Below are 26,746 nucleotides of genomic sequence, written 5' to 3'. Positions count from 1 at the left end.
AAGTTATAGTAAAGAAAAATCAGTTTTTATGTGTCTTAGTAAAAACATTAAGTAAAATAGTTTTAAGAAATAGAAATCCTCACATTACTGGCATTTTTTAAGGGTTGGAGAGAGTTACATATCTAGTCTATCAAAATTCAAATCAGGTTGGATAGTGTCTCAAAGAGTTATTATGTTTAATGCACAAAATGAAAATATCCTAAATCTAAGGAAACTTCAGGAATGGATTTAGTGATTATGAAAACAAAGAGTCTGCAGCAGCAGTAGAGAAAGAAAAACGGAAAAAGAATGAAAGGCAAAAAATACTTAAGAAGAGCAGCTGGGACAGGCCTAGGGAAATAGGACATCAAGGCAGTAGCATACTTATATACAGGCACTGTAAGCGCATGAGAAAGTCAACTCTATTATCTTAAAGAGTAAATCCAACATAGTGCACCTAAAATTGCTCTAGCAAAAAGAGAGATTTGGTGGAATAAATCTTAAACATGGGCTCTTTTCTAATTCTAATCAAATAAACAAAAGACAGAAAAAAGTCAACAGCTACACTGTCATTCTCTCAACTCCTCTCTAGCCAAACACCAACAAAACCTAGGATAATCAAGAAGCCACAGACTTGAGAAAAGTAGCCTGCAGAGAACCAAAAGATTGCTGCAACATGTTCTGAACACTGCCCTAACCCATTAAACAAACTAAACCCAAACCTGAGAATGCTTAGTAATACTCCAAATTTGGGGAAAAAGTAGCCTGAGCAGAAAAACACTGCTGGTAGACTACTGGAAAAGGACAAATGGCACAGGGAAGTGAGTGGTATTGACACTGACCAAAGGCACAGGCCCCATGCAGCCCTGACAAATTAGGTAAACAACCTAAAATGACAGGTTGTTCTCTTCTGGGATAAGATGCACCCCCCTGGTACACATTTAATTCCAGTTCCAGGAAGGAGCAGCACATAGCTCCAGCTAAGCCCTTCCTTTCCTGGATTTAAAGTCTTCAGACAACAGAAATTAGATGGAACATGCAATTCACCTCTGATTGAGCATGTTGCCATATTAATGGAATGGAGCCACCAGGATAATTCTGTTCTCTACCAGAACACTAAGAGCTTGGGTAGGAGTAATTTTGACTACATTCACTTTTGCCTCACAAACTGTCTTTATTTTTTTTAAATTTTTTATTTAAATTCAACTTAGTTAATATATAGTGTATTGTTAGTTTCAGAGGTAGAGTTTAGTGATTCATCAGTTGCATGTAACACCCAGTGCTCATGACTTCCTCCTCAATGCCCATCACCCAATGACCCCATCCCCCCCCCCACCAGCTCCCCTCCAGCAACCCTCAGTTTGTGTCCTATAATTAAGTCTCTTCTGGTTTCCCTCCCTCTCTATTTATCTTATTTTTCCTTCCTTTCCCCTATGTTCATCTTTTTTTTTTAAGATTGTATTTTATTTGAGACAGAGAGAATGAGAGACAGAGAGCACGAGAGGGAGGAGGGTCAGAGGGAGAAGCAGACTCCCCGCCGAGCAGGGAGCCTGATGCGGGACTCGATCCCGGGACTCCAGGATCATGACCTGAACTGAAGGCAGTTGCTTAACCAACTGAGCCACCTAGGCGCCCCCATCTATTTTGTTTCTTAAATTCCACATGAGTGAAATCATATGGTATGTGTCTTTCTCTGACTTATTCTGCTTAGCATAATACACTCTAGCTATATCCATGTCATTGCAAATGGCAAGATTTCATTCTTTAATGGCTGAGTAATATTCCATTATGTATATATACCATATCTTCTTTATCCATTCATCTGGGGTTTTTTTAAATTCAATTAGCCAACATATAATACATCATTAGTTTCAGATGTAGACTTCAATAATTAATCAGTTGCACAAGCTGTATTTAGATTGTAATCCCTGCACAAGATAGCGTATGATGCTTCACAAAGCAAACAGAGTACCTGGACAGGGTATTTTATTCTAAACAGCTGCAAGATGAAAGAAAACTGCAAACTACTCCACATACTAAAGGGGAAAAAAAGGGCAGCAACTGGAACAGAACATGCAAGACAGATGAAGAACCTAGTCCGTAAGAAATAACCCAAGGATAAAAAAATGAAGTTACTAAGAACATGAAAGCAATAAAATAAAAACCAAAAAGTTAGATGACAAAAACCACAATGACAATGAAAAGGGAACAAATGCTAAGTAAACTAAGACCTATTAATAACACCATTTCAGAATCAAATAAACTGGAAATACCTAATAGTGACTGTTTACACTGTTATAAATGCTTTACAAGTAGCATCTTACTTAATCCTCACAAAAATTCTGTGAAACAGAGGTATAATTATTGTTCCCATTCTACACAGGAAGAAATGCATGCATGAGAAAGTAATTTGCCCAAGATCACATAGCTGATAAGGAACAGAATACATTTGAATTTCTGACATAGTGAAAGAGCTCAGGAAAACCACAGTGAATGCAGAAGAAATGGATGTGGAAGGCAAAGGTGATCTAATAAAAGGATAGTAATGTCTTAAACATAGAGAACCCAACAAATATAAAAATGCTTTCCAAGATGTATTAGAAGAGTTCCTTGAAATAAAAAGACCTGCATCTGCAAATCAAAATAACATACTGTATTCCAAGAAAAATGAATGGAAAATTGATCAACACTGAGACATATTCTCATCGTTACTGACTTGCAAGCCTAAGAAGGAATGGGGCAGGCATGCAAGTCACCTTTTAAAAAGGGAGAAAAAGAAAGGACTGTCATAAGATGGTGGGGTGGGGTGGTGGGGGCGGGGGAACAGAGGAAGTACAAATAATTTCTTCACTGTTTACAGCAGTGACCCAAAAACCATATCTAAAATCAAAATAGGCAGTATGAAACAAATACTGATTCTAACCTGACAGTAGTTTTGTTTTGTTTTGGGTTTTTTTTGGTCATATATATCACCCTTGGTCTTAGAGGAAACTGAGTAAATAAAACACCTTAAGAAATATTTGCAAAAATTCAGCAATGCTTTCAGCTTTACTTCCTTCTATCAATCTCTCGCTCTCTCTTCCCACTCTGGCAATTATTCCTCTTCAATAAAGAGATATCTGGAATAATTCACTTCATATTTAAATGGGTAATTCCTGGACTTCAGGATTTTAACTTCGTCATTCTCTTGTGTAGTACCACAATTCTTTGAAATGCACATTTTAAATAAGGCCATTTATTCTTTAAAAAAGAAAGGAGGAAAGGATGTGACTTCCATTCTTTCATTTTTTGACACTAAATATCCTGAGTGACCTTACCAACCCTACTTTTTGGCAACCCTCCTAACAATTTTTTGATTAAAAAGCATTTTTAAACACAAATTGCTGAAGACTACATTAACCCACAATGAAGCAAAATAAAAACCCTGAGAAGTTAACAAGTACCATGGTCAGCTTTTGCCTTGCCCTGTGGGTTTCTGCAAAGCATAAAAAAAACTGGGCTCTGCTTTGATGTCTGTATGGGGGATGAGCAACATGAAAGAAAATCAAAGATGGGGAATCTAAGAAAAGACTCCAGCATTAAAGAGAGAAAGTGGAATAAACTGTACAACACAAAAAGAAGGCAAGAAAGAAACTTGCCTGCCTCTCAACCCTAACACAGGGTGAAGGAAAAAAAAAAAAACTCTGAGTTTGTGACAAGCTGGCCTTCACTCAGGCTTCTAGTCCAAATACGTATTAACTACCTAGGTGATCCAAAAAAATCACAAGTGGAGGATAAAGTGGGTCTCATATTGGTAGAACAAGACTGGCAGACACAAACAAATCTTTTCTAGAGGAAATAAACTTGAACTTAGGACTCAAGGAATTCCCACAGATCAAATTCCAAGGAAAATGAGCAGTTCACATTCAACTACCACAAAATATATACTTGGAAACAAGGCTCCATAAGAGAAGAGTAGCAGAAACATATCAACAAACACTTTAGGCAAAGAATACAAGAAGAGCTTAAAAATATCAGCAGGGAACAATAAGACCTAGAGCTGAATGAAACAGACAACCAGAAATGAAAAAATACAATAGGCTGAATGAAAACTCAGTGGATAGGTGGGAATACCAACCAGACAGAGTGGAAAGGAAAAGGACCAGACTGGAAGATAATCTGGAGAAGTTGCCAAAAAATACAATCCAGAGAAAAAAAGAGATGAAATATATAGAAAATAAGATAGAGAAGAAAGCGAAATTTGACTTCTGTCAAATTGGAGTTTAAGAAAGAGATAATATCCCTACCCATAATTACCAAATGGCCCTACTTCAAATAGCCTGCTAAGAGGACCTATCTGGAGCCCACCTTTGGGTTCCAGGAGCACTAGATAATCAGGCAATATAAAGGCTAAGAAGAAAACTGTCTAACCTTGGAAGAGACCTCTGGTTATCTCTCAATTCAATAGTCATGTGTTTCTGAAATCTTAACTTCCATCCAGTAACTTCCTCTAGAGCAAAAAGTTGCCACTTTATTGAATTTTATTAAATTCTCCAGTTAAAAATAAGTAAGGGGTAGAAAGAATTATGAATCAGGTATATGGTTGTTTTACATAATATCCACTAGACTCAAAATACCCAGGAAGGAAGTAAAAAAAAGAGAAGCATATTTTCATAATCTTACTTGTGAGTTCTCATTACAGAGTATATAAATATATATAGTTGATACATGTAAACAATGAATTCTTGAAAATCACAGTCTAACAGAGAGCTGTAAAGCAGTTCACATCTTCCCAGAAGAACAATGTTATAAGTGAGGTTTGGTTTCCTGAGAGTTAGGCAACATATTACTTATAGATATGATCAAAGACATGCCATAAAGTATGCAAAATTATAAAACTCTAAAGCAATTTCAAGTGTCAAAATTATGCTGCTGGTCCTAATCTAGGATTTAAAACAATATGAACTGATTATGTAAGTATCCTACTGTGAAAGTACATAGAAAAGCATACTCTGACATAACACATATTTGATCAGAAATCTGTATATGTTTGAACATATAAATACAAATGAAATGATAAAATGACTGGGATTTGCTTTAAAATACTCCAGGGGAGGAGCGCCTGGGTGGCTCAGTTGGTTAAGCGACTGCCTTCGGCTCAGGTCATGATCCTGGAGTCCCAGGATCAAGTCCCGCATCGGGCTCCCTGCTCGGCAGGGAGTCTGCTTCTCCCTCTGACCCTCCTCCCTCTCATGCTCTCTCTCATTGTCTCTCTCGCAAATAAATAAAATCTTTAAAAAATAAATAAATAAAAATAAAATAAAATACTCCAGAGGAAAAAAAAAAAGTTGGGAAAGAGAAGAGATGAAGCAAGATGTGCAAATACTGGTATTTGTTGAAGCTGTGTTTTGGGTTTGTTTCACGCTCCCTTTGTGTATATTTGAAAAGTTCTCATAATAGAAAGTTTAAGACTTTGAACTACACAGAAAGACTCTGGGGAAAAATGAGATCAGTAACAATTGCCCATGGGAGGAAGCATTAAGGCGAGTTTCCCACAGCAAGCAATTGTCAATAGCATAACTGACCTAAGAACTCCCTCCCTCACCTTCAAGATGGTGTGCTCACGCATCATTAAACCAAAGTATAAAAGTATGCCACAGAGAATGAAGTCAAACTCTAACCCTATAACACCTATGAAAATTAACTCAAAATCAATTCAAGATCTACATATAAGAGCTAAAACTATAAAACTCTTAGAAGAAAAAAGGGAAAAACTTTCTGACACTGGATCAGGCAGATTTTTTGGATATGAGGCCAAAAGCACAGGTATCAACAACAAAACTGATAAACTGAACTACATCAAAATTTTAAATTCCTGTGCATCAAAATACACAAACAACAGAGTGAAAGGCAACCCAGAGAAAGGGAGAAAAAATGTGCAAATCATACATCTGATGAGGGACTATTATCCAGACTACATAAAGAGCACCTCTCATTCAACAACAAAAAATAAACAATCTGATTAATAATGGGAAGAGATTTTTGAATAGATATTTCTCCAAAAAAGATATACAAATGGCCAACAAGCATATGAGAAGATGCATAACCTCACTAATCATTAGGAAAGTGCAAATCAAAACCACAGTAACGTTCAGACCAGTTAGATGCCCATTATCAAAAACAAGAGAATAACAAGTGTTGGAGAGGATATGGAGAAACTGGAACTCTTGTGCACTATCAGTGGGAATGTAAAATGGTGCAGTTACTTTGGAAAACAGTATGGCAGTTCTTTAAAACGTTAAACATAGGGGAAAAAAGATATAATAGGAAAAGGGGTAATAACTCAATAAAATAATGACTGAGAAATTTTCAGAACCACTGAAAGATAATTTCCAGATCTAAAACCCAGTACATTCATATATTATGTAACTGGTATTATTTGCAATAACACCCATATGACTGTACAACTTTCTAATTTTAATTGTTATCCTTTAGCTTTCTTTTACATTTTTGTAGGTTAAGTCTCTTTTCTCCCCTTTACATTAGGATATAAACTTAATTCGTTTGTTTTTTGTTTTTTAAAGATTTTATTTATTTGACAGAGAGAGACACAGCAAGAGAGGGAAGACAAGCAGGGGGAGTGGGAGAGGGAGAAGCAGGCTTCCCGCGGAGCAGGGAGCCCGATGCGGGGCTCGATCCCAGGACCCTGGGATCATGACTGAGCCGAAGGCAGATGCTTAACAACTGAGCCACCCAGGCGCCCCAATTCATTTGTTTTTTTAACTAATAAGTCTAAAAGTCTCTTAAAGAAGCATTATGGAAAGGTACAAATTAATCTTAATGCTCTATAGCTTAGGAATCTTCCTGAATGAATGACCTTAGGTCAATTATCTTAACATTTGGTTTTAAGGATTTGCTCTAAGGAAACCATGAGGGACCAAAATGTAAACCAAGCAAATTACCAGGCCTTCCCTACTAACCTCCATTTCCTGCCTTAACCATTCTTCTAATTCTGTATTCTTCTGAGCACGATGAGCTATTAGATCTGATCCTCCAATGATATGTGGAAGTTTTCCTGCTCCAAGAAATGTGACCTGTTATATAGTAAAAATAGTAAGGTTAAATGCATTAACAAATTAAGACCATCTCATTTTTTTTCTTTTTTTTTTTTTGAGAGAGAGTGTGTGTGAACAAGGGGTGGGGGGTCGCAGGGGGAGAGGGAGAGAGAGAATCTCAAGCAGACTTGCCACCAAGGCAGAATCCAACGCAGAGCTCAATCTCACAACCCTGAGATCATGGCCTGAGTTGAAATCAAGAGTCAGACGCCTAACCAACTAAGCCACCCAGGCACCCTCAAAACCATTATTTTTTAAAAAGTTTAATAGGAAAGCACAGTATAAATCATGTGTAACGTAAGTGCCAAATATGTTTATATCCTACAACTGAAAGTGAGTGAGAGAGAAGTTAACTATGCTAGACCCATGTTTTTGCCCTATATTTTTTGGTTATTGCTATACCCAGATTTAGATGTCACTGGGATTTATGTACCAAGAATTTAATTAAGATTCTTAATCGGGAATTTTTATTAAAAAATGGCCTTAGCTCATCATTTAGCAGTTAAAAGCGACTTAAGGTGAATATAGAGACTACAAAGTATCATATTTTGTTCTAAAGATTTCGAAGTTTAAGCCTTGTCTAGTACTCATGAAAATTTACATCTTCAAAACTTTCTAATTTATAGATCTCTAGCAAAAGATATTGGAGATGGCAACAATTCATATTTTTAATTAAAATTTTAATGGCTTATTTTAAATAAAGAGGTGCTAAAAATATTGTGAAAATGCAAATGAAGCACACTGCTAATACTGTATTTAGGAAATAATAAATCCTTAATATCTATGGGACATACCTTCAGAATTTCAATATATGAAGTGGAAAGGGAATTTTATTTTAAGATTTTTAACTTAAGTTAATATTAGAGAGAGAGCGAGCGAGCGCACCCACACACAAGCAGGGGGAGGGACAGAGGGAGCCCAGTGTGAGGCTAGATCCCAGGACCCTTGGAATCATGACCTGAGCGGAAGGTAGACACTTAACCAACTGAGCCACCCAGGTGCCCTGGAAAGGGAATTCTAAAATAGTTTTCATCATTAAACACTATTTTAAAAAGCACAAATAGAGCCATGTCATTGGATTTGGGCATAAAAAGAAAAACACAAATTCTTTCATTAGAGCCAATCTAGTTAAATCATCCTCCTATAAAAATTTTGGTTTGAATTTCTTTTACAGTCTCAAAAAAATTCCGTAGTCAAAGATATTAATATTTTTAAGAGTTTAAAAGTTTTCCAAACTACTTTCCCGAAGTTTGTACTACTCTATACTTCACCATGCCTGGGTCAACAGTGAGTATTACTACTTTAATCTTTGGTAACTTCATTAATAACAAAAAAATACAATGTCTTTTGAATTTTGATTTAACAATGAGACTTGGTAACATGATACTGAACATGAAGTAACCATACAGTTAAGAATGATCCTGTGGTATTCATGAGCCACACCTGTGGGATGGAAAGGAGAAAGTGGGTACCATCTAAGTGGGAGATATTTCCATCTAAGTACAAGAAACGGAGTTTAGAACCTTTTACACATTGTCATAGTAGGCAAAAAATTAACTGACAAATGTTAACAGTAGCTCACATTAGAGAGAAAAAGCTACAACACCTCATAGTATAGCAAGAATCATACACATCATATTCTAGTGAAAAGGAGTATTCCACAGAAATCACCTGTATTCTGATTAAATGTTTAAGCAAAAGGTGGCAGTCAGTTATAGACATGGAATAAGAAGCAAATATTCCAGGAAAGACAACAAAAGAATACAGACTAGATCAGAAATATTCTTTTAACCATACTGATAAATTAAACATCTTACCAGTTCCTAGAGGAGAAGAAACTCAGGTCTGATGATATTATTTAGGGTACATATTTATATTTTTTATATGTACATGTAATAGTAAAGTGCCTACTTTTCATTATTTAATGTGCTCAGCTATTTTCCACAAATCTATTATCTTCATAAAGTCCTGAGCTAAAGAACCCCTTCAGGTAGACATAGATGATTATTAGAGGTAAAAGACCCTATCAATATAACCCAAAGCCTGCCGCTCAAGGTGGAGAAGACAAGGGTAAACAGCACCCTTTAAGGAATTCAGTCTTAAAGAAGTTTGTTTCCAAGTATTCATTATATATTCATCATACATTTATTCATATATTACCTGTCAGTTCATGTCCTTCCTAGAGTAATTTTAACTGTTTTAAGCAGAAAAAATAACATCAGTTTTCAGTATGAACGGCTTTTACTATTTAGCATCAGTGGTATTTCTAAAAACATTTCAAACACTGCCCTCTTGTGATATTTTAGTTAAAGGAATACCATACCTTTTTGAATTTCTTGAAATTCTTTAGTTGACCATAATCACTATTTACCCTGGATGCATTTCTGGAGGCAGAGTTACTAACCACCAGTGATCTAAATTCAGTTAGTAACACCTTTCTTGGAAGCATATCATCATCCTCCTGAAGTTCATCTTTGATCTTAAATGGGGTTAAGATGGATACATAAGCAGAAAAAAATAAGGAAAAAGAAAATTACTTGTCATTTGGGAAGCTATAGAAAAAAGTTCAAATACCTGAAAAAAATTGTAAAAAAAGGTTTATTTCTGGCACCCAAACTTTGTATTTGGAATCAAATCATATCTACTTCAAACGAGAAAATTACTCAAATACTCCACAACCTTAGAAACATTTGTAACATCTATGCCAGGAGACTAAAAGCACATAGCATTTTAATTTAGTAGTTTATTCTAATAAATATCTCAATTAATAATTTATCTTCTTGTATGTATTTTCTTAGCAAGAAATCTCAGTATTGTTTACTTCTTTTCATTAAAACCATAACTAACATTATTACAACAATCTGTTCTACAAGTTCTCATCTAATATGTTTAAGCTTTCTTGGATTTTCAGTAATTTTATTATTTTGACACCTCCAAAAAATTATTAATTCTGGATATACGACCTAACTGAAAGCCACTTTTTAATCACAGGTTAATTGTTATTAAATCAGCCTGAAGATTCCGTCCTGTTGCTGGATAAGATTCTTTTTTTTTTTTTTTTAAGATTTTATTTATTTGACAGAGAGACAGTGAGAGAGGGGTCACAAGCAGGAGTGTGAGAGGGAGAAGCAGTCTTCCTGCTGAGCAGGGAGCCCAGTGTAGGGCTCGATGCGGGGCTTGATCCCAGGACCCTGGGACCATGACGGGAGCCGAAGGCAGACACTTAACGACTGAGCCACCCAGGCACCTGATTTTAGAATTTTTAAAGACAGCAAAAGGAATTCTTAACTCATAAAATGAGGAAACTTTTTTTGGGAAAAAAAACTGGATGTATTCCATCAGGATCTTCTGGGGTTTTGGTCTGGGTATCCCTACTTTTAAAAAAGCTCACCAGCTAATTATGACACAGCTGGTCCACAGAAGGGCATTTAGGATTCACTCAAAAGAAATAATGAGGATTCTCTCCTTCATATGAAGATGCCAATATTTTGACTACACAGGACATATACTCTTGTTTTTTCAACAGTAGTTACAGATTTATAGTGCTTGATACACACTAGGTTCTCAACAAATACCTACTGAGTCACTGTACCTTCCAATCACTTAATCCTTATCCTTTTACTTAGTCCTATCCTTATGCAGTAGCCATTTATAGGAAGGGATGACCACAACCATGAGTGAGATTGGAGCTAACGGTCCTATATGAAAGATCAGAATATTACCTTTTAACTTCATGTGGTCAGTGCTCTCACCTAATGACCTCTAACTATTCTACAGATAGTAGGCAACTTACTTACACATATAATTGGAAATAATCTGAAGTGGTAAGACAAATTATCAACATTCAGGAAAATAGGATAGGATATTAAAGATCAAAATGAAAATAAAAATCCTTAGTGATGTTATAACTATTTTATCTAAAAATTTATTTAGTAGTTTACTAACTTTCTTCATTTTTCTGTGTCTGTTTCCTCTATTAAGTCATCTCCTCTACCTATCATCAAGGCCAAAGGTCTGATATAGTAGTATAGTAATAGTACAGCCTGGAAATCTATTAAAATAATCATGAATAACAGTTTTATTTGCTGTCATTTATTATATACTATCAGAGAAACACTGTATTTTTAATATTTACCTTATCAACCAACAAATTCTTATACTTAATACCGGGTTTTGAAGATACTAACTTTTTCCTCAAGGAAATAGAGTGAATGCTTATACTATCACAAGTTTCTTTTTACCATTCTAAGTTTCTATTTGTAGTACTTCTCATTAAAAAATGTTACTTACAGATATTCTGTTACTTTCCAAAATTGCTTCATCATTAAAAGTGCCATTTGTTTCTACATCCAATCTTGGCCTTTTTCTAACATTGACATCTTCCTCTTGTTTTTGAACTTTCACTCCAATTTCTAACTCTGGTTTTGTGTTCTTAAATAACTGATCTAATACTTCATCTTCTATGGCTAAGTCATCAGTTTCTTTTCTTTTTTCTGATCTTAGTTTTTCTGTAGGAAGAGATTCACTGGCAAAATTTTTCACAGTGGATTTTAAATCTCTATCTGTAAGTAAATTATCTGGTTTCTTTTCCACAGGCTTATTCTGAGATAGATGCTCCTCCTTATTTTTCCATACTGAGGGTGTAGAAGGTTGTGTTTGTTCCAAAAGAGAACAAGACATTTCTACTCTTGCTGATTTGGGTGAAGAAATTTCTTGATTTTCGTCATCTCTTTCCCTTAGATTTAAAAAAGGAGAGAAGAAAGCAAAAACAGAAAATGAACACAGCTAAGTAATTTTTTGGTTTGGCAATATTCATTCCCCCATTTAATTCACAACATTCTTAATTTTATTAATTAATATCACTGGAAATAAAAAAATGGGACATCTGAAAAAAAGCACAATTCATATGGACACTGTTTTCGTAGGACTGTCAACCCAATGGCTAAAACAATAGGGAGAGGTTAATCTTCTCTGCTAAGGCAGCAGTAGCTGATAAGTCAATGCAGAGGAAAAGGTAGAAAGATATAAAAATACAAAGCACTTGTTGCCAGGAACAATAGCTTACCTTACAATGTAGGGAACTTGTAGGAAGGGAAAAATTACCTTTGGAATAAAACCTGATGGGTTAGTGAGAGCTAGATTCAAGATAATAAGTCAGAGTGGCTAAATCGAGAATACAGTACAGACTATAAATTGCAAATAATATGTGAATATATGACTAAGAGTTTTCTGTACACTACTGTTTCATTAATTAAGTACTGGATAAGTACTTTATTCATTTAAATTGCACTAAGGTCCACAGAGAACATAAAAATATGGATCTCTGCTTCCTATAAGTTTACCAAATTCATGTTAAACTGGAATAGTCAAGGTGGTATTTTAATAATACTAATCTACTATCAGGGTACTGGACAGACTTCTTCAAAAGGAGTGCAGAAAAGTGAAACAACAGATAAGCTTAAGGTACCCACAAAAAAAAGGGATGAGGGAGAATCTATCCATAATGACCTTAGTGAAGAAGGAGATACGGACATTTTTGAGAGGGAATGAGGTCAAAGGGTCAGTTTTCTACAGAAGCATATTCAAGCAGAACACAGACTAAATGCCATTCTATTAATATTTTTCAGAGACACAGAGAGGTATTATTTAAAAATATACCTTTTTTTGGTAGAAGGCTGAAAGTAGTTTTTGATGGAGCTGGTCTGCAGCTTCTGAGAAGGCTGATCTCTACTTTTATTTACACCTGAGAATTTAGTTGGTGAAAGCTGATAGGCTGGGATTTTCATCCTTTCCAGAGTATTTGATACTGCATTTTTATCATTAGAGCTTATTTTGGGGGGTTCCTTCACAGTGGATGTTTCTTGTGAAGGCATTCTGAATTTTTGTTCCACTCTGGAGATTTTGATTTCTTTAGGTTTTTCACTAAAATCCATACTGTAACAAAAGAAAAGAATACAACATAAACAATCAGATTTATAGCAATTTTTATCTAGAAAAAAAAGTCTTCTAAATAGTACTAATGTGATACAGCTTTAGAACATAATTATCTTTAGACAATAATTAAGGGAATATATTTCACTATTCCAAAAAAGTTGCTCCTTTTTCATCAAAGTTCCCTAAAGACAAATGATAACTTTCTCTTCTTCATTCCCTATAGCACACAATGTCTAGCATACTCTACTATAACAAACTGTCATACAAACATGGAATATCAACCTAGTATTCTATTATAAATTAAAGTAGGTGATAATCTTAGATAATTTTTGCTTTGTTTAAAATTTTAGAATTATTTTCAGGCAAAAAATTAATTAAAAAAGGAAGATCAGAAAAACAACAATCTCCTATAATTCCAGCATCATAATGACATATTTAGATCCCATTTAGATCTAAATGAGATGAATTTAGATTCAGATGAATTGATATGGTTACATTTCAGCCAGATGGCAGTCCCTAGAATACAGTATAACTCTATACTACCAGAAAAATATTTAAAACACACACACAGTTTCACAATGTATGGTTAAATAAACTGCCTTTAATATTCTTATTGCACAAAAAACAAGTGGTCATACACATGACTTTCAAAACATTAATAGTTTCTTTAAAAACTTACATCTAGCCTTAGTATAAAAAAAAGGATGTATTAAAATTTTAAATGTGATCTAATACAGTGATATCACAAGTATTTTTCAATATCAGTAATTCATTATGTATTATTTAAAATACAATACACTCTCTTAAATGAAAAATACCACAGAATACAAATGATCTACCCTTGCTCAAACCCCCCCCCAAAGAACAACAAAAACCTCTTCAAATAGAGAACCACTAGAAAACTATCTTTATAAAGATATTAATTATTTAGATAGCCAGGTAGACACACAGAAAGTATCTCCAAAGTTAAAATAATATTCAGATGAAGGAAACATTATAGTACAAATTTATTTCGAACTTGTTTCAACAGTCACAAATAAAGTAATGTAATTCTTTACAGTTTTCCATGTACATTTGTAAGGAACAACAACAAAAAGACTTTACCATAAGACGGGGGTTAGCAAACTATGGCTTACAGGCCAAATCTGGCTTGCCACTTGTTTTCATAAATTAAATTTTATTGGAACAAAGCCACACACATTCATTTACATGCTGTCTATGGCTGCTTTCATGCTACAATGGCAAAGTTGAGTAGCTGGGACAGAGATCAATGACTCACAAAGCCAAAAATATTTACTGGTCTTTTATGGAAAGTTTACTAATCCTTAACCTAATATATTATTTTCCCTGGCATCCCATTCTCCCATGCTTTATCTCCTAAGAGTTGATCTGATAAAGACACGACTTTACTTCTTGATTATACTATTTATTGATAGAATAACAATAGTTTGTCAACAATGAAGCTTTACCATGTATCTGCTTGCTCTGATTCCGTGTCAGCTACATATGTTGTGGTATTCACGGGGGCACTTGGCATTAGCTTTTCATTGAATGATAAGCCTTGGGAAAGGCTTGGCCCTGGAGTCATCTTCAATGCTGTAAATCACACAAGTGAAGGGAAGAATCACAACTGCTAGACACAAGATGGACATTTTGTCACTTAAAATGGCTAGACCATGCCATGCTGAGGGAATTAAGTAGGCAACATTGAACACAGTTATCTTCACTCAGTGGAACCAACAAACATTTAATGAAATAGCCTAAAAGCAGCCTGCTGGCATCTGTAATGGGCTCATCTAAATCAAATCATTTTAAAGCTACATCAAATCTTTTGTGAAGTATTACCAATTTAAAAATAAAATCAACTTAAGTTATAATTCAATTTATGGTTTAAATTAGGAGACAAAAAAATTGCATTTCTTCCCTGCAGAAAATCAACTCCACTGCTGACATAAATCAAAATTAATGTGAGTTTCACCTTCTGAAGGAATACTATTTGAAAAGAAGACATAAATAGCTTTAGGCATAAATTTTGTGGCCACTCCAGAAAACCATGATTACTTCATCTTTTAATTTACTAGAATAGCAACTTAATTCAAGTGTCACTCTTCTGGCATACATTCCTTGAATCTCCCACATTGAATGGGGTATCCTTCATTTCAGCTTCCATACCACCCTTTACATCACTCTGCTAACTTTTAACACACTAATCATTAGCTGTATGTGTTATTTAACATCTCTGTGCCTTAGTTTCCTCATCCATTAAATCAGGACCATTTTGTTTTGAGGACAAAATGAACTGATACATGGATAGCACTTAGAAAAATGCTTGGAACACAATAAGTACAATGCAAATATTAGCTGTTATCATCATCATCACTTTACACTATACTTGTTTACTTGTTATGTTCCCTTATTAGACTTAGAATCTCCTTGAGAATAGGAACTGGTTGTTGTTCACTTCTAAATCTGCAGTCCCTGAGCAATGTTTGGAACATTATAGATATAAATAAGTTAATGGAATTAAATCATTAACTGAAAATTTTAAAACGTTGACATCTACCAAGTATCTAAGCTAAATCATCACTTGTTAGGTCCTCATGACATAGGATGTGCTTAGTAAATGTTTATTACTGATTCCAAATTCTTGCCACTTCCCTTATATGACCCCCATAGAAGCTGTCATTTCCTTAAACATGCATATCCCTAGAATTCATTTCAGCTTGCACAGAAGTTTGCAAAAAATAGTAATTACAAATGCTTATATTATCACTAAAAGAAACTATAAGTTGAATCTAATGATCCAGAATAAGGGATGTTTGTCAACAAAAGATTTACAATGTTCTCCTTGCTAAAAATACTGCAGGGGTAGGGCTTTGATTTGCTCACCTCTTTATTCCAAGTATTTAGAATAATTACAGGTATATAACAGATGTTCAATAAATGCTTGAATTCATAAATAAACAAACGTGAATGGAAGAAAATAAGGAGGGGGGAAAGGGAGGGAGAGACACATGCATTTATTCTATTCCCTCCCAAAGGGTTGTATTCTAAAATTGTTTATAAGTCAGATGTCTAGGACTTGGAGTCTACACAGACCCACCTATGAGTATGTGCAAGAAGTAACACTACTAATTAAAATGTTGATTTTTACTCCTTATGACTCTGTTTCTGTATGAAATGATACAACAGAAAAGGTACTGGTCTAAGTGTTCAGAAAACCCAAATTTTAGGATTGGCTTGGCCATGAATTATTTATGGAATCTTAACTGTTCTCAGCCTTACAAGCTCGCTTACCTTTTAACAGAAAGACAGATTAGATGATCTCTAAGGCCCTTTTGGCCATGAACACATTTCCAACAGTGGATGATAAAACATTGTTGCTCCACACTGGCAAAGATAATCCTGTGTGCCAATAATTTAGTTCAATTAAGCAAATATTCATACCTAGTACAAACAAGTACTGTGCTTGGTGCTGTCAGGGAATCCAAAATTAATTAGAGCTTATAACCAATTTAGTGGCTGAAAAGGCATGGAAACAACTGGTTATATTTCAAAGTAGGAAGAAAGTCTAGCTAGAATGCAAAAGAAAGTTACTGGGGAATAGAAAACAGAACAATTCTGACTTGGAGGAGAGTTATGGGAGAGAAAACTACATAGAAAAACTTCATGAAGGAGGTGAACATCTGCCAAATGAGTCAAATTTTGAAAAGCAGTGTTGGAACAGGGGCCATGATGAGCAAGATCGAGGAGTGTGGAAATTATAAATAATATGGCACATATAAACTGTAGAGAGATGTATTAAAAAAAAAAAGATGGGAGGAGAAAGGCTAAACTGTTGAGGGCTCAGAACTCTATAGATGAAGGGCTTAGGGTTTTATTTTATAAATAATGAGCTAGTAAAAAGTTTTAAGAAAAGGTGATTCTACTGGCAAAGTGAAATGTTAACTGTAGAGATGAGTATGGAGGCAGGACCATTACTGGGCGCAATTATAACAGCCCTTACGAAAGGAAGACAACGGAAAGTTCAAGAAGTGGGGCAGTGGCTGTGAGAACGGATGGCAGCAGACCTCCTGAGCAGAAGCTGCACAAGGAGAATTTCAGGTCTTGTTTTAGCTTTTTCTTGGTGCTTGACTTTAACTGAACTGATCAGATATATCTGTTTGCCTGTTAACTGTTTGAAGCCTGACCTTTAGAATATAAAGTTCACAGTAACAGATACCTAAAAATGTTTTACTTTATTCACTAAGTGTATCTTCAGCACTTCTTTAGAAGCAGTACCCAGCAGTAGATGGCAGCCACAAATATTCATCAAATAAATAAATGAAATGGTAAACAGATGAGTTTTAGGAGATGGTGAAAATGGTCATCCCTAACAAGTACAAAGTAATGTGCATACAGCCTATCACCAAGTTACACATAAAGTTGCTACAGAACCAATAAAATAATGCTTTAATTACCTGTACTGGGCTGGCCTTGAGGATCACAGTAATTCTCTGTAGTCATGAAAATGACCGCCAGTCCAATTTCTGCTTCAGGAATAAGTCTAAGCCCCTGCCTATGAGAACAAAATAGTTTAAGCATGATAATATATTAAAACTAACAACTTCTATTAATGTGATGTCAAGTGGAATCTTTTTATTCCTTCTCCAAAGAGATAACACAATTTTATGGTATGGAGAGAATTTCAAATACACACAGTACTGGCTTACTCAACTGGGGCAATGTTATATCGGGCAAGCCCACCACCTTTAGCAATTCAGTCATCTCATCTGTAAAATAAAGGCCTAAAGGAGACAGCTCTGAGTCAGAAATTCCATTTCTGAAATTCTGTAATTTTCAGAATAAGAACAGTAATACCAGATGAAACAATAAAACAAATTTTTATAAGCACATCTATTACTAGGATCCAGAGATAAAACTTAAAAGAGAGACAGAAGAGGGGAGAAAGGGAAGGAGGGAGGAAGTACAAAGAAATATCATAAGCTGTATCTACACGTTTTGTAATTTTAAGTTTAGTAAATAAAATCATTTTACCAAATTTACATGCATTAAGGAATCTTCTTAAAGGAATCTTATAGTGAACCTACATTCTGTTTTCTATTATGTGACTGAAACAAAGACAATTTAATAACATTGCTTTATAAAACTATACCTCAGACTTTAAGAACTACAAAACTCCTTTTAATATTTATTGCAAATATGTTTTAAGTGGCTTAAAAGGTATTTAGTTAAAGGTAGTTAGTTAAAAGGTAAGTAGTTTAAAAGGTATTTTTCAAATGCTTAACATTTGTTTTTTGTATGTCCTGGGTTAATGTAACAGAACTCAATTATATGTGCAATTATGATAGTACTATATGAATATTTTTAAAGTATTATAATCAAGTGATCACATATAACTACTTATAAGTCAGGCAATTCAGAATTGTTTTATTATCTTACTTTTTTGAAACTGTAAATATATTACATAAATTAGTTAGAAACGTTGGCTCCATAAAATAAAAACATTTTTAATATATAATTAATAATAATGTTATATAGGTAATTACATTATCCTAAATGGGGAAACATCCTAAATGGGGAAACACATCCTTTTAGTCAACAGTGAGATAAATGTGGCTACTAATACTTCCTCTATACAACACTGCTCTACACGTCCCAGTAGGTACAAAACAGAAAGAGAGAAAAAGGAAAAGCATCAGAAGCATAAGGATTAAAAAAAACAGGAATTATTATTTATAGATAATATGATTTTTACAACAAAAAGGACTATAGATACATTAGAAATAAAAGGGGAGTCTAACAAGGTGGCAGGATATAAGATTAATATCTAAATGTCTACTGTATTTATATACACCAGCAATAAACAACTAGAAAATGTACTTAAAGAGAGAATATTATCTATTTATATTCTACCTATCTGACATATCATATCTACCACAGAATATGTAGTACCTAGGAATAAATCTAATAAAAGGTACTCAAGATCTTTATAGGGAAATTGTAAAAATTCTCACCAAATTGATTTGTGAATTCAATGGAATTCCTAATCAAAATCCCAACAGCGTTTTTGAAAAGATGATTCTAAAATGTATATGGAAAAACAAAGAGCCAAGAATGGACAGGATGCTTCTAAAGAAGAGCAGAGACATTTGCCATACCAGATATGAGAACTTAATTGAAGTCACAGTAATTAAGACAATGTGGTAAATGTGGTATTGGTACAAGGACATCTTGACCAATGGAATAGAGAAAAGCCAAAAACATTCCTACGCATATATGGGACTTTGGTATAAAACAGAATCAATTCCAAATAGATTAAAAGCAAATTTCAAAAACAAAGTATCAAAACACTAGCAACAAATTAGTAAAAAATACAGGTGAATATCTTTTTGATCTATGAAGAGAAAGAGATTTCTTAAAATACAAAAATCACTGCTAAGAAAGAAAAGGTTGTTAATTTTTAGTATATTAAAATTAAGGACTTTCATGTAGCACACAGTAATACATTAATTACGAAGTGGTAAAAGATTTTGCAATATACACAAGTGAAAAAAGGATTAATATCGAGAAAGAGAAAGAACTTCTACAAATAAAAAAGAATACACAAATATATAATTACCATATGATCCAGGAATTGCACTCTTGGGCATCTATCCCAAAGAAATGAAAACTTACATTCACAAAGAAACTTGTACATGCATGTTTATAGAGGTTTTATTTGTAACAAAAATTGGAAAAATGTAAGAATGACTCAAAAACTGCAGTATACACATATATATATACACAATACTGATCAGGAATTGAAAAGGATGAACAATTGATACAACTTAGATGAATCTCCAAGAAATTGTGCTGAATAAGAAAACCAGTCCTTAAGTGTATATGCTATGATTTCATTTATACAACACGTTTTTAAAAGACAAAATTTTAGAAATGGAGAATAAATTAGTGGTTTTCCAGGATTTAGGGACATGGAATGGGAGGTGGGAAAGGTAGGGAGGGAAGTGGGTGTGGTTATAAAAGAACAGGAGGGATCCTTGTGGTGATGGAACTGTTCTGTATCTTGACTAAGGTGGTGAATATATGTACCAAGTGATAAAACTGTATAGAACACACACACACTCACTCAAAAACTGGGAAATCCATATAAAAAAATACAATTAGAAAACTGGGTAAAAGACATGAGCAGGTATTTCAGAACAGGAAAAACAGATGTCCAATAAATATCAGAAGAAATGTTAAGCATCACTAGTGATGAGAAAAATAGAAACAAAAATCACGGGATAGGATTATATATCCATTCAATTAGCAAATATGGTAAAGTCTAACAATACCAAGTGTTGAAAACAATATGCATCTACTTGATCTCTTACATACTGTGGGTGGGAGTATGAAGTGGCAAACAATTTGATACTACCTCCAGAGGTTGAGTATTCACTTAACTTATAACCCAGCAGTTCTAACCCTAAGAATATTCTTCAAAGAAAACCTTGCAGAAGTACCACCAGGAAACATACAAATATGATCTCAGTAGCAACGTTTACACGATAAAATGTAATTCTTGTATATCCTTTACCTTGTTAATTTGGTACAATAAAAAAGTTACAGACAAAATTGCCTTTTTTATTTTTTTACTAATAAAGATAATTCGTACCTTTGGAGTTTATCCATAATTGAGTGAATCCATTTTTTCTGAGAGTCAGGAATTAGAGTCTGTGAATTTGTTATTCCTACATCAACAACACAAATTCCAGGGACTGAAAAGAAACTTTCTTCTTCTTCATTTTCTTCTGTTATCAACCTAGCATCTCCTCCTCCAAAAACAACTGCTGAACTTAACTTTTTATGCTAAAAATAGAAATAGAAAAAATATAATGGCCACATTCAATTCCTTGAGTACGTTCTTTTAAATTTATTTTAATTCCAGTATAGTTAACAGTGTTATATTAGTTCAGATGTACAATATGGTAATTCAACACTTCCCTATCATCCAGTGCTCATCACAAGTACACTCCTTAGTCCCTATCACCTATTTCACCCATCACCCCACCTCCTCCCCTCTGGTAACCATCAGTTTGTTGTCTACAGTTAAGAATCTGTTCCTTGGGGGCACCTGGGTGGCTCAGTTGGTTAAGCAACTGCCTTCAGCTCAGGTCATGATCCTGGGGTCCCAGGATTGAGCCCCGCATCGGGCTCCCTGCTCGGCAGGGAGTCTGCTTCTCCCTCTGACCCTCCTCCCTCTTGTGCTGTCTCTCATTCTCTCTCAAATAAATAAAATCTTGAAAAACTAATAAAAAATAAAATTCTTTAAATAAATAAATCTTAAAAAAAAAAAGAATCTGTTCCTTGGTTTGCCTTTTTGTTCTATCTGCTCATTTGTTTTGTTTCTTAAATTCCGCACATGAATGAAATCATATGGTATTTGTCTTTCTCCAAATGACTTACTTAGCTTAGCATTATACTCTAGGCTCCATCCATGTCATTGCAAATGGCAATATTTCATTATTTTTTAATGGCTGAGTAATATTATTGTATATATACCACATATTCTTTATCCATTCATTTATATAGGGAAGTAAAATAAAAGTAGAACTGAAAAAGAATTCATTCTACTTTTTGTTTTTTTTTTAAAGATTTTATTTATTTATTTGAGAGAGAGAGAATGAGAGACAGAGAACATGAGAGGGAGGAGGGTCAGAGGGAGAAGCAGGCTCCCCGCCGAGCAGGGAGCCCGATGCGGGACTCGATCCCGGGACTCCAGGATCATGACCTGAGCCGAAGGCAGTCGCTTAACCAACTGAGCCACCCAGGCGCCCTCATTCTACTTTTTGAGAAGACAATCCAAGATTCCACTCAGAAAATCCCCAGTTTACCAGGTATCTCTGCAGCCCTGGAATTGTTACATTCTTTGCACTTCCTTATCATACTTACTTCACAGTGCTCTAACTGTGGGCTTGCTTGCATTTTCCACCTACAACATAAACTCTCTGAACCCCCATTTCAGCACACAGAAGACATTCAACATCTATTTACTAACTGACCAAGTAAGGACTTAAATCAGTTTTCTGTCCCCACCCCTCACTTATAGATTTATATAAACTTAATTTATTGGCCAATTAACATGTCAAAAAAAATATCTCACATACATGAATACCAGGCAAGTTCTGGTGCCTAGATAGTTTCACTTCACACTTCTACACAAAATCTCAAAAAAAATATAACTGTTGATAACAGTAATAATTTATCCTAGTTTATAATGTTTTAAGAAAATTTAGCTCATAAGATTACCTGTTTGGCATTTAGAAATACAAACGTTTTCCCTTTGAAGATTTGCTTTCTTTCATGTCGTCCTGACAGATCAATGTTTTTATTTCCAATAGCTGGTTCATCAATAGGTGGGTAAAAGCTGTACAAAAAATTTAAAGAATATTTTAATTATACATTATTCTGTATGTATACTGTTAAATTTATAAATAGAGTGGCTATCTAGACACTAGGAAGGTTTAATTTTCATAACATCATTAACTCATCATTATTTTTTTAAAAAAGAGTTTTATCTGGGACAAAATGGTGACAGATGCCATATAGAATTGCATAACTGTTCCTTATTTTCTGAAAAAATATAATCCAAGGGTAGACCATCCTAAAATATGATTTAATATATAGGAGTCGAACAAGTTATGTGAATTATAAAAGGCTGAAAGAGACACTGTCCATAAAGATGAAATTCTATTCGCATCTTGTGTTTCCTGGGAACCAATATGTGTTAACAATGTTCACATCCAATTCTATGAACCACTATTTTAAGTGTTTTTAGAGATCCCTTTGGAGAAGCCCAGGAAATTTTAAAACTTAAAATATTTGTCAATTTAAATAAAATTTCCAAAGTGAGATTAGAAAACACAATCTTTTGGGGTGCCTGGGTAGTTCAGCTCATTAAGCATCTGACTCTTGATTTCAGCTCAGGTCATGATCTTGGGTTTGTGGGAGTGTCAGGCTCTGCACTGGGTGTGGAGCCCGCTTGGGATTCTCTCTCCCTACCATAAACAATCTTTTAGCTCTTTAACATAAGGCTATAAAACATCTTATCCATGAAAATGAAGGAAAAGAAAATACATAAAATCAACAGATAATTATTAAGCCTCACATCAGTTCAGTTTCAACGTTCTTTATAATCAAATCTTTTGCTACAGCAATTTATAGCTGATCAGTCTTTCAGCTTAACTCTACCTTCAAGTAAAAATTACCAATTACTAACGCTCATGGATAAGAAAACTCAATATCATCAAGATGTCAGTTCTTCCCAACTTGACCTATAGATTAAATGTAATCCCAATAAAGCCCCCAGCAAGTTATTTTGTGGATACTGACAAACAGATTTTAAAGTTTATATGAGAGGCAAAAGACCTAGAATAGCCAGCATAATATTAAGGAAGAACAAAGTTGGAGTACTAATACAACCCAAATTCAAGATTTACTGTAAAGCTACAGTAATCAAGAGTCTGATACTATGAAAATAGACAAAAGAGAATAGAGAGCCCAGAAATAGACTAACATAAATATACCCAACTGATTTTTAACAAAGGAACAAAGGCAGTACAATGGAGCTCAGATAGTGTTTTCAACAAATGATGAGGATACTGGATACTGGACATTCACATACAAAAAAATGAATCTAGACGCAGACCTTACAGTGTTCACAAAAATTATCTCAAAATGGATCACAGACCTAAAGTAAATGCTAAACTATAAAACTCCTAGAAGATAACATAGATAACACAGAAGAAAATCTAGATTACCTTTGTTACAGCAGTGACTTTTTAGATACAACACTGGGCATGATCTATGAAAGAAGTAATTATAAGCTAGACTTCATTAAATTTTAAAATGTCTAAAGAAATTTTTTAACTTCTGCTCTGTGAAAGACAATGTCAAGAAAATGAGATGATGTATCAGAAAGTGGAAGAAAATATTTGCAAAAGACACATCTGATAAAGGACTGTTACTCAAAATATACAAAGAACTCTCAAAATTCAACAATAAGAAAACAAACAACCTGATTAAAAAATGGGCCAAAATCCTGTAGCAACTTCTTGCTAGACATGTCTCTAGAGACAAGGGAAACAAAAGCAAAAATGAACTATTGGGACTTCATCAGGATAAAAAACTTTTGCCAGCAAAGGAAACAAAACTAAAAGGCAACCTAGGAAATGGAAGCAGATATTTGCAAATGTCTTATCAGATAAAGGGCTAGTATCCAAAATCTATAAAGAACTTATCAAAATCAACAACCCAAAAAATAAAAAATTCAATCAAGAAATGGGCAGAAGACATGAACAGACACTTCTCCAAAGACATACAAATGTGGCACCTGGTTGGCTCAGTCATTAAATGTCTGCCTTCGGCTCAGGTCATGATCCCAGGGTCCTGGGATGGAGTCCCACATCGGGCTCCCTGCTCGGTGGGAAGCCTGCTTTTCCCTCTTCCACTCCCCCTGCTTCTGTTCCCTCTCTCACTGTCTCTCTGTTGAAAAATAAATAAAATCTAAAAAAAAAAAAAAAAAAGACCTACAAATGGCTAACAGACGCATGCAAAATGCTCAACATCAATCCTCATCAGGAAAACACAAATCAAAACCACAATACCATCTCACACTGGTCAGAATGGCTAAAATGAACAACGCAGGAAACAACAGATGCTGGCAAGGATGTGGAAAAAGGGGAACCCTCTTACACTCTTGGTGGGAATGCACACTGATGCAGCCACTCTGGAAAACAGTATGGAGGTTCCTCAGAAAGTTAAAAATAGAACTACCCTACAGCCCACAATTGCACTATTAGGTATTTATCCAAAGGATACAAAAAGAGTGATTCGAAGGGACACATGCACCCCAATGTTTATAGAGCAATATCCATAATAGCTAAAATATGAAAAGAGCCCAGATGTCCACTGACAGATGAATGGATAAAAATGTAATATATACATATACACATACACACACACAGGAATATTATTCAGCCATCCAAAAGAATGAAATCTTGCCATATACAATGACATGGATGGAACTAGACAGTATTATGCTAAGTGACGTAAGTCAGTCAGAGAAAGACAAATACCATAGGATCTCACTCATATGTGGAATTTAAGAAACAAAACAGATGAACATAGGGGAAGGGAAGGAAAAATAAAATAAGATAAAAACAGAGAGGGAGGCAAACCGTTGGAGACTCTTAACTATAGGAAATAAACTGAGGGTTGTTGGAGGGGATGGGGGTAGCTGGGGAGATGAGGTAATTGGGTGATGGGCATTAAGGAGGGCACTTGATGTAATGAGCATTGGGTGTTATATGCAACTGATGAATCACTAAATTCTAACCCTGAAACTAATAATACACTATATGTTAACTCAATTGAATTTAATAATTTTTTTTAAAAAGGGCTAAAATCTTAACAGCTACCTCACCAAAGAAATAGATAACAAAGAAGCACAAGATGCTCAATACATCATGTTATCAGAAAAATGCAAATTAGAACAATGAGACACTATTACACATCTATCAGGATGGCCAAGATCCAGAACATAAACAACACCAAAGTTTGTGAGAATGTGGAGTGGCAGGAACTTTCATTCACTGCTGATGAGAATGCAAAATGGTAAAGCCACTTTGGAAGACAGCTTGGCACTTGCTCACAAAACTAAACACATTGTTACTGTATGATGCAGCAACTGCACTCCCTGGTACTTAATCCAAAAGAGCTGGAAAGTTATGTCCACACTAAAACCTGATACGGATGTGAATAGCAGCTTTATTCTTAACTGCCATAACTTGGAAGCAACCCAGATGTCCTTCAGGTGGTGAATGGATAAACTGTAGTACATTCAAACAATGAAATATTACTCAGCACTAAAAAGAAATGAGCTACCAAGCCATGAAGACATGAAGACACTTTAAATGCATGTTACTAAGTGAAAAAAGCCATTCTGAAGTGGCTACCTACCGTATTATTCCAACCATATGACATTCTGGAAAAGGCTAAACTATGGAAACAGTAAAAGTTCAGTGGTGGCTGGGAGTTGGCGGGGTGGCAACGATGAACAGGTAGGGTACAGAGGGTTTTCAGGGCAGTGAAAATACTCAGTTTGATATTATAATGATTGATATATGTCACTATATATTTATCCAAACCCACAGAATGTACAACACCAAGAGTAAACCCCAATGTAAACTATGAAATTTGGGTGATTATGATGTCAATGTAGGTTCATGCCACTTTGATGGAGGTACCCCTATTGGGGGAGGCAAAGCATGTGTGGAAACAGGAGGTATCTGGGAAGCCTCTGTATCTTCCTCTCAATTTTGGTATGAACCTAAAACTGCTCTTAAAAAAAAAATCTTAAAAAAGTTACTAACACATCATGGTGATGACGAGGAAACAATGTAGGACAGGGGAAATTCACAACCTGGACAATTAGTCACTAAACAATCCAGACTTAGCCATCTGCAGAGAGGAACATCCAATATGGTAAAAATATTTTGGTCATGAGGATCACCATCCCACATTTTACAACTAATTTTCTTACATTTTTTTTCCCCCTCAGATTTCTCCTTGGCAACATGCCTATTTCTCAAAGTTATCTAAGTCATAATTAAAAAATTACATTAATTTTTTTAAATAACTGATTAAATCACAAATGTGTTTTAACCTGCTACAATGGATATTGTACATCTATTCCA

General features: G+C 34.8%; 1 protein-coding gene across 6 annotated transcripts in view; it reads right to left on the bottom strand.

Annotated features, from left to right (window-relative positions):
- Positions 1–26,746, bottom strand: part of NBN (nibrin) — a 44,670-nt gene that overhangs the window by 4,928 nt on the left and 12,996 nt on the right. For all 6 annotated transcript variants that reach the window (XR_010410610.1, XR_010410611.1, XM_045896264.3 and 3 more), the window contains 8 exons: positions 22,299–22,416; positions 20,665–20,858; positions 17,468–17,565; positions 14,477–14,603; positions 12,732–13,007; positions 11,364–11,808; positions 9,397–9,552; positions 6,939–7,052 (listed from right to left, as the gene is read on the bottom strand). Coding sequence is in view for 4 of the 6 variants with exons in the window: in XM_045896264.3 (XP_045752220.1) it covers positions 6,939–7,052; positions 9,397–9,552; positions 11,364–11,808; positions 12,732–13,007; positions 14,477–14,603; positions 17,468–17,565; positions 20,665–20,858; positions 22,299–22,416 (1,528 nt within the window). In the remaining 2 variants the exon portion in view is untranslated. The remainder of the gene's footprint in view (positions 1–6,938; positions 7,053–9,396; positions 9,553–11,363; positions 11,809–12,731; positions 13,008–14,476; positions 14,604–17,467; positions 17,566–20,664; positions 20,859–22,298; positions 22,417–26,746) is intronic.

This window comes from Mirounga angustirostris, unplaced genomic scaffold (assembly GCF_029215605.1).
Source record: "Mirounga angustirostris isolate CCGP_5_RB_7025 unplaced genomic scaffold, mMirAng1.0.hap1 SCAF_4, whole genome shotgun sequence".
NCBI classification, from domain to species: Eukaryota; Metazoa; Chordata; class Mammalia; order Carnivora; family Phocidae; genus Mirounga; species Mirounga angustirostris.
Note: the sequence above shows the minus strand (reverse complement) of the source record. Positions and strands in the feature narration are given on the sequence as shown.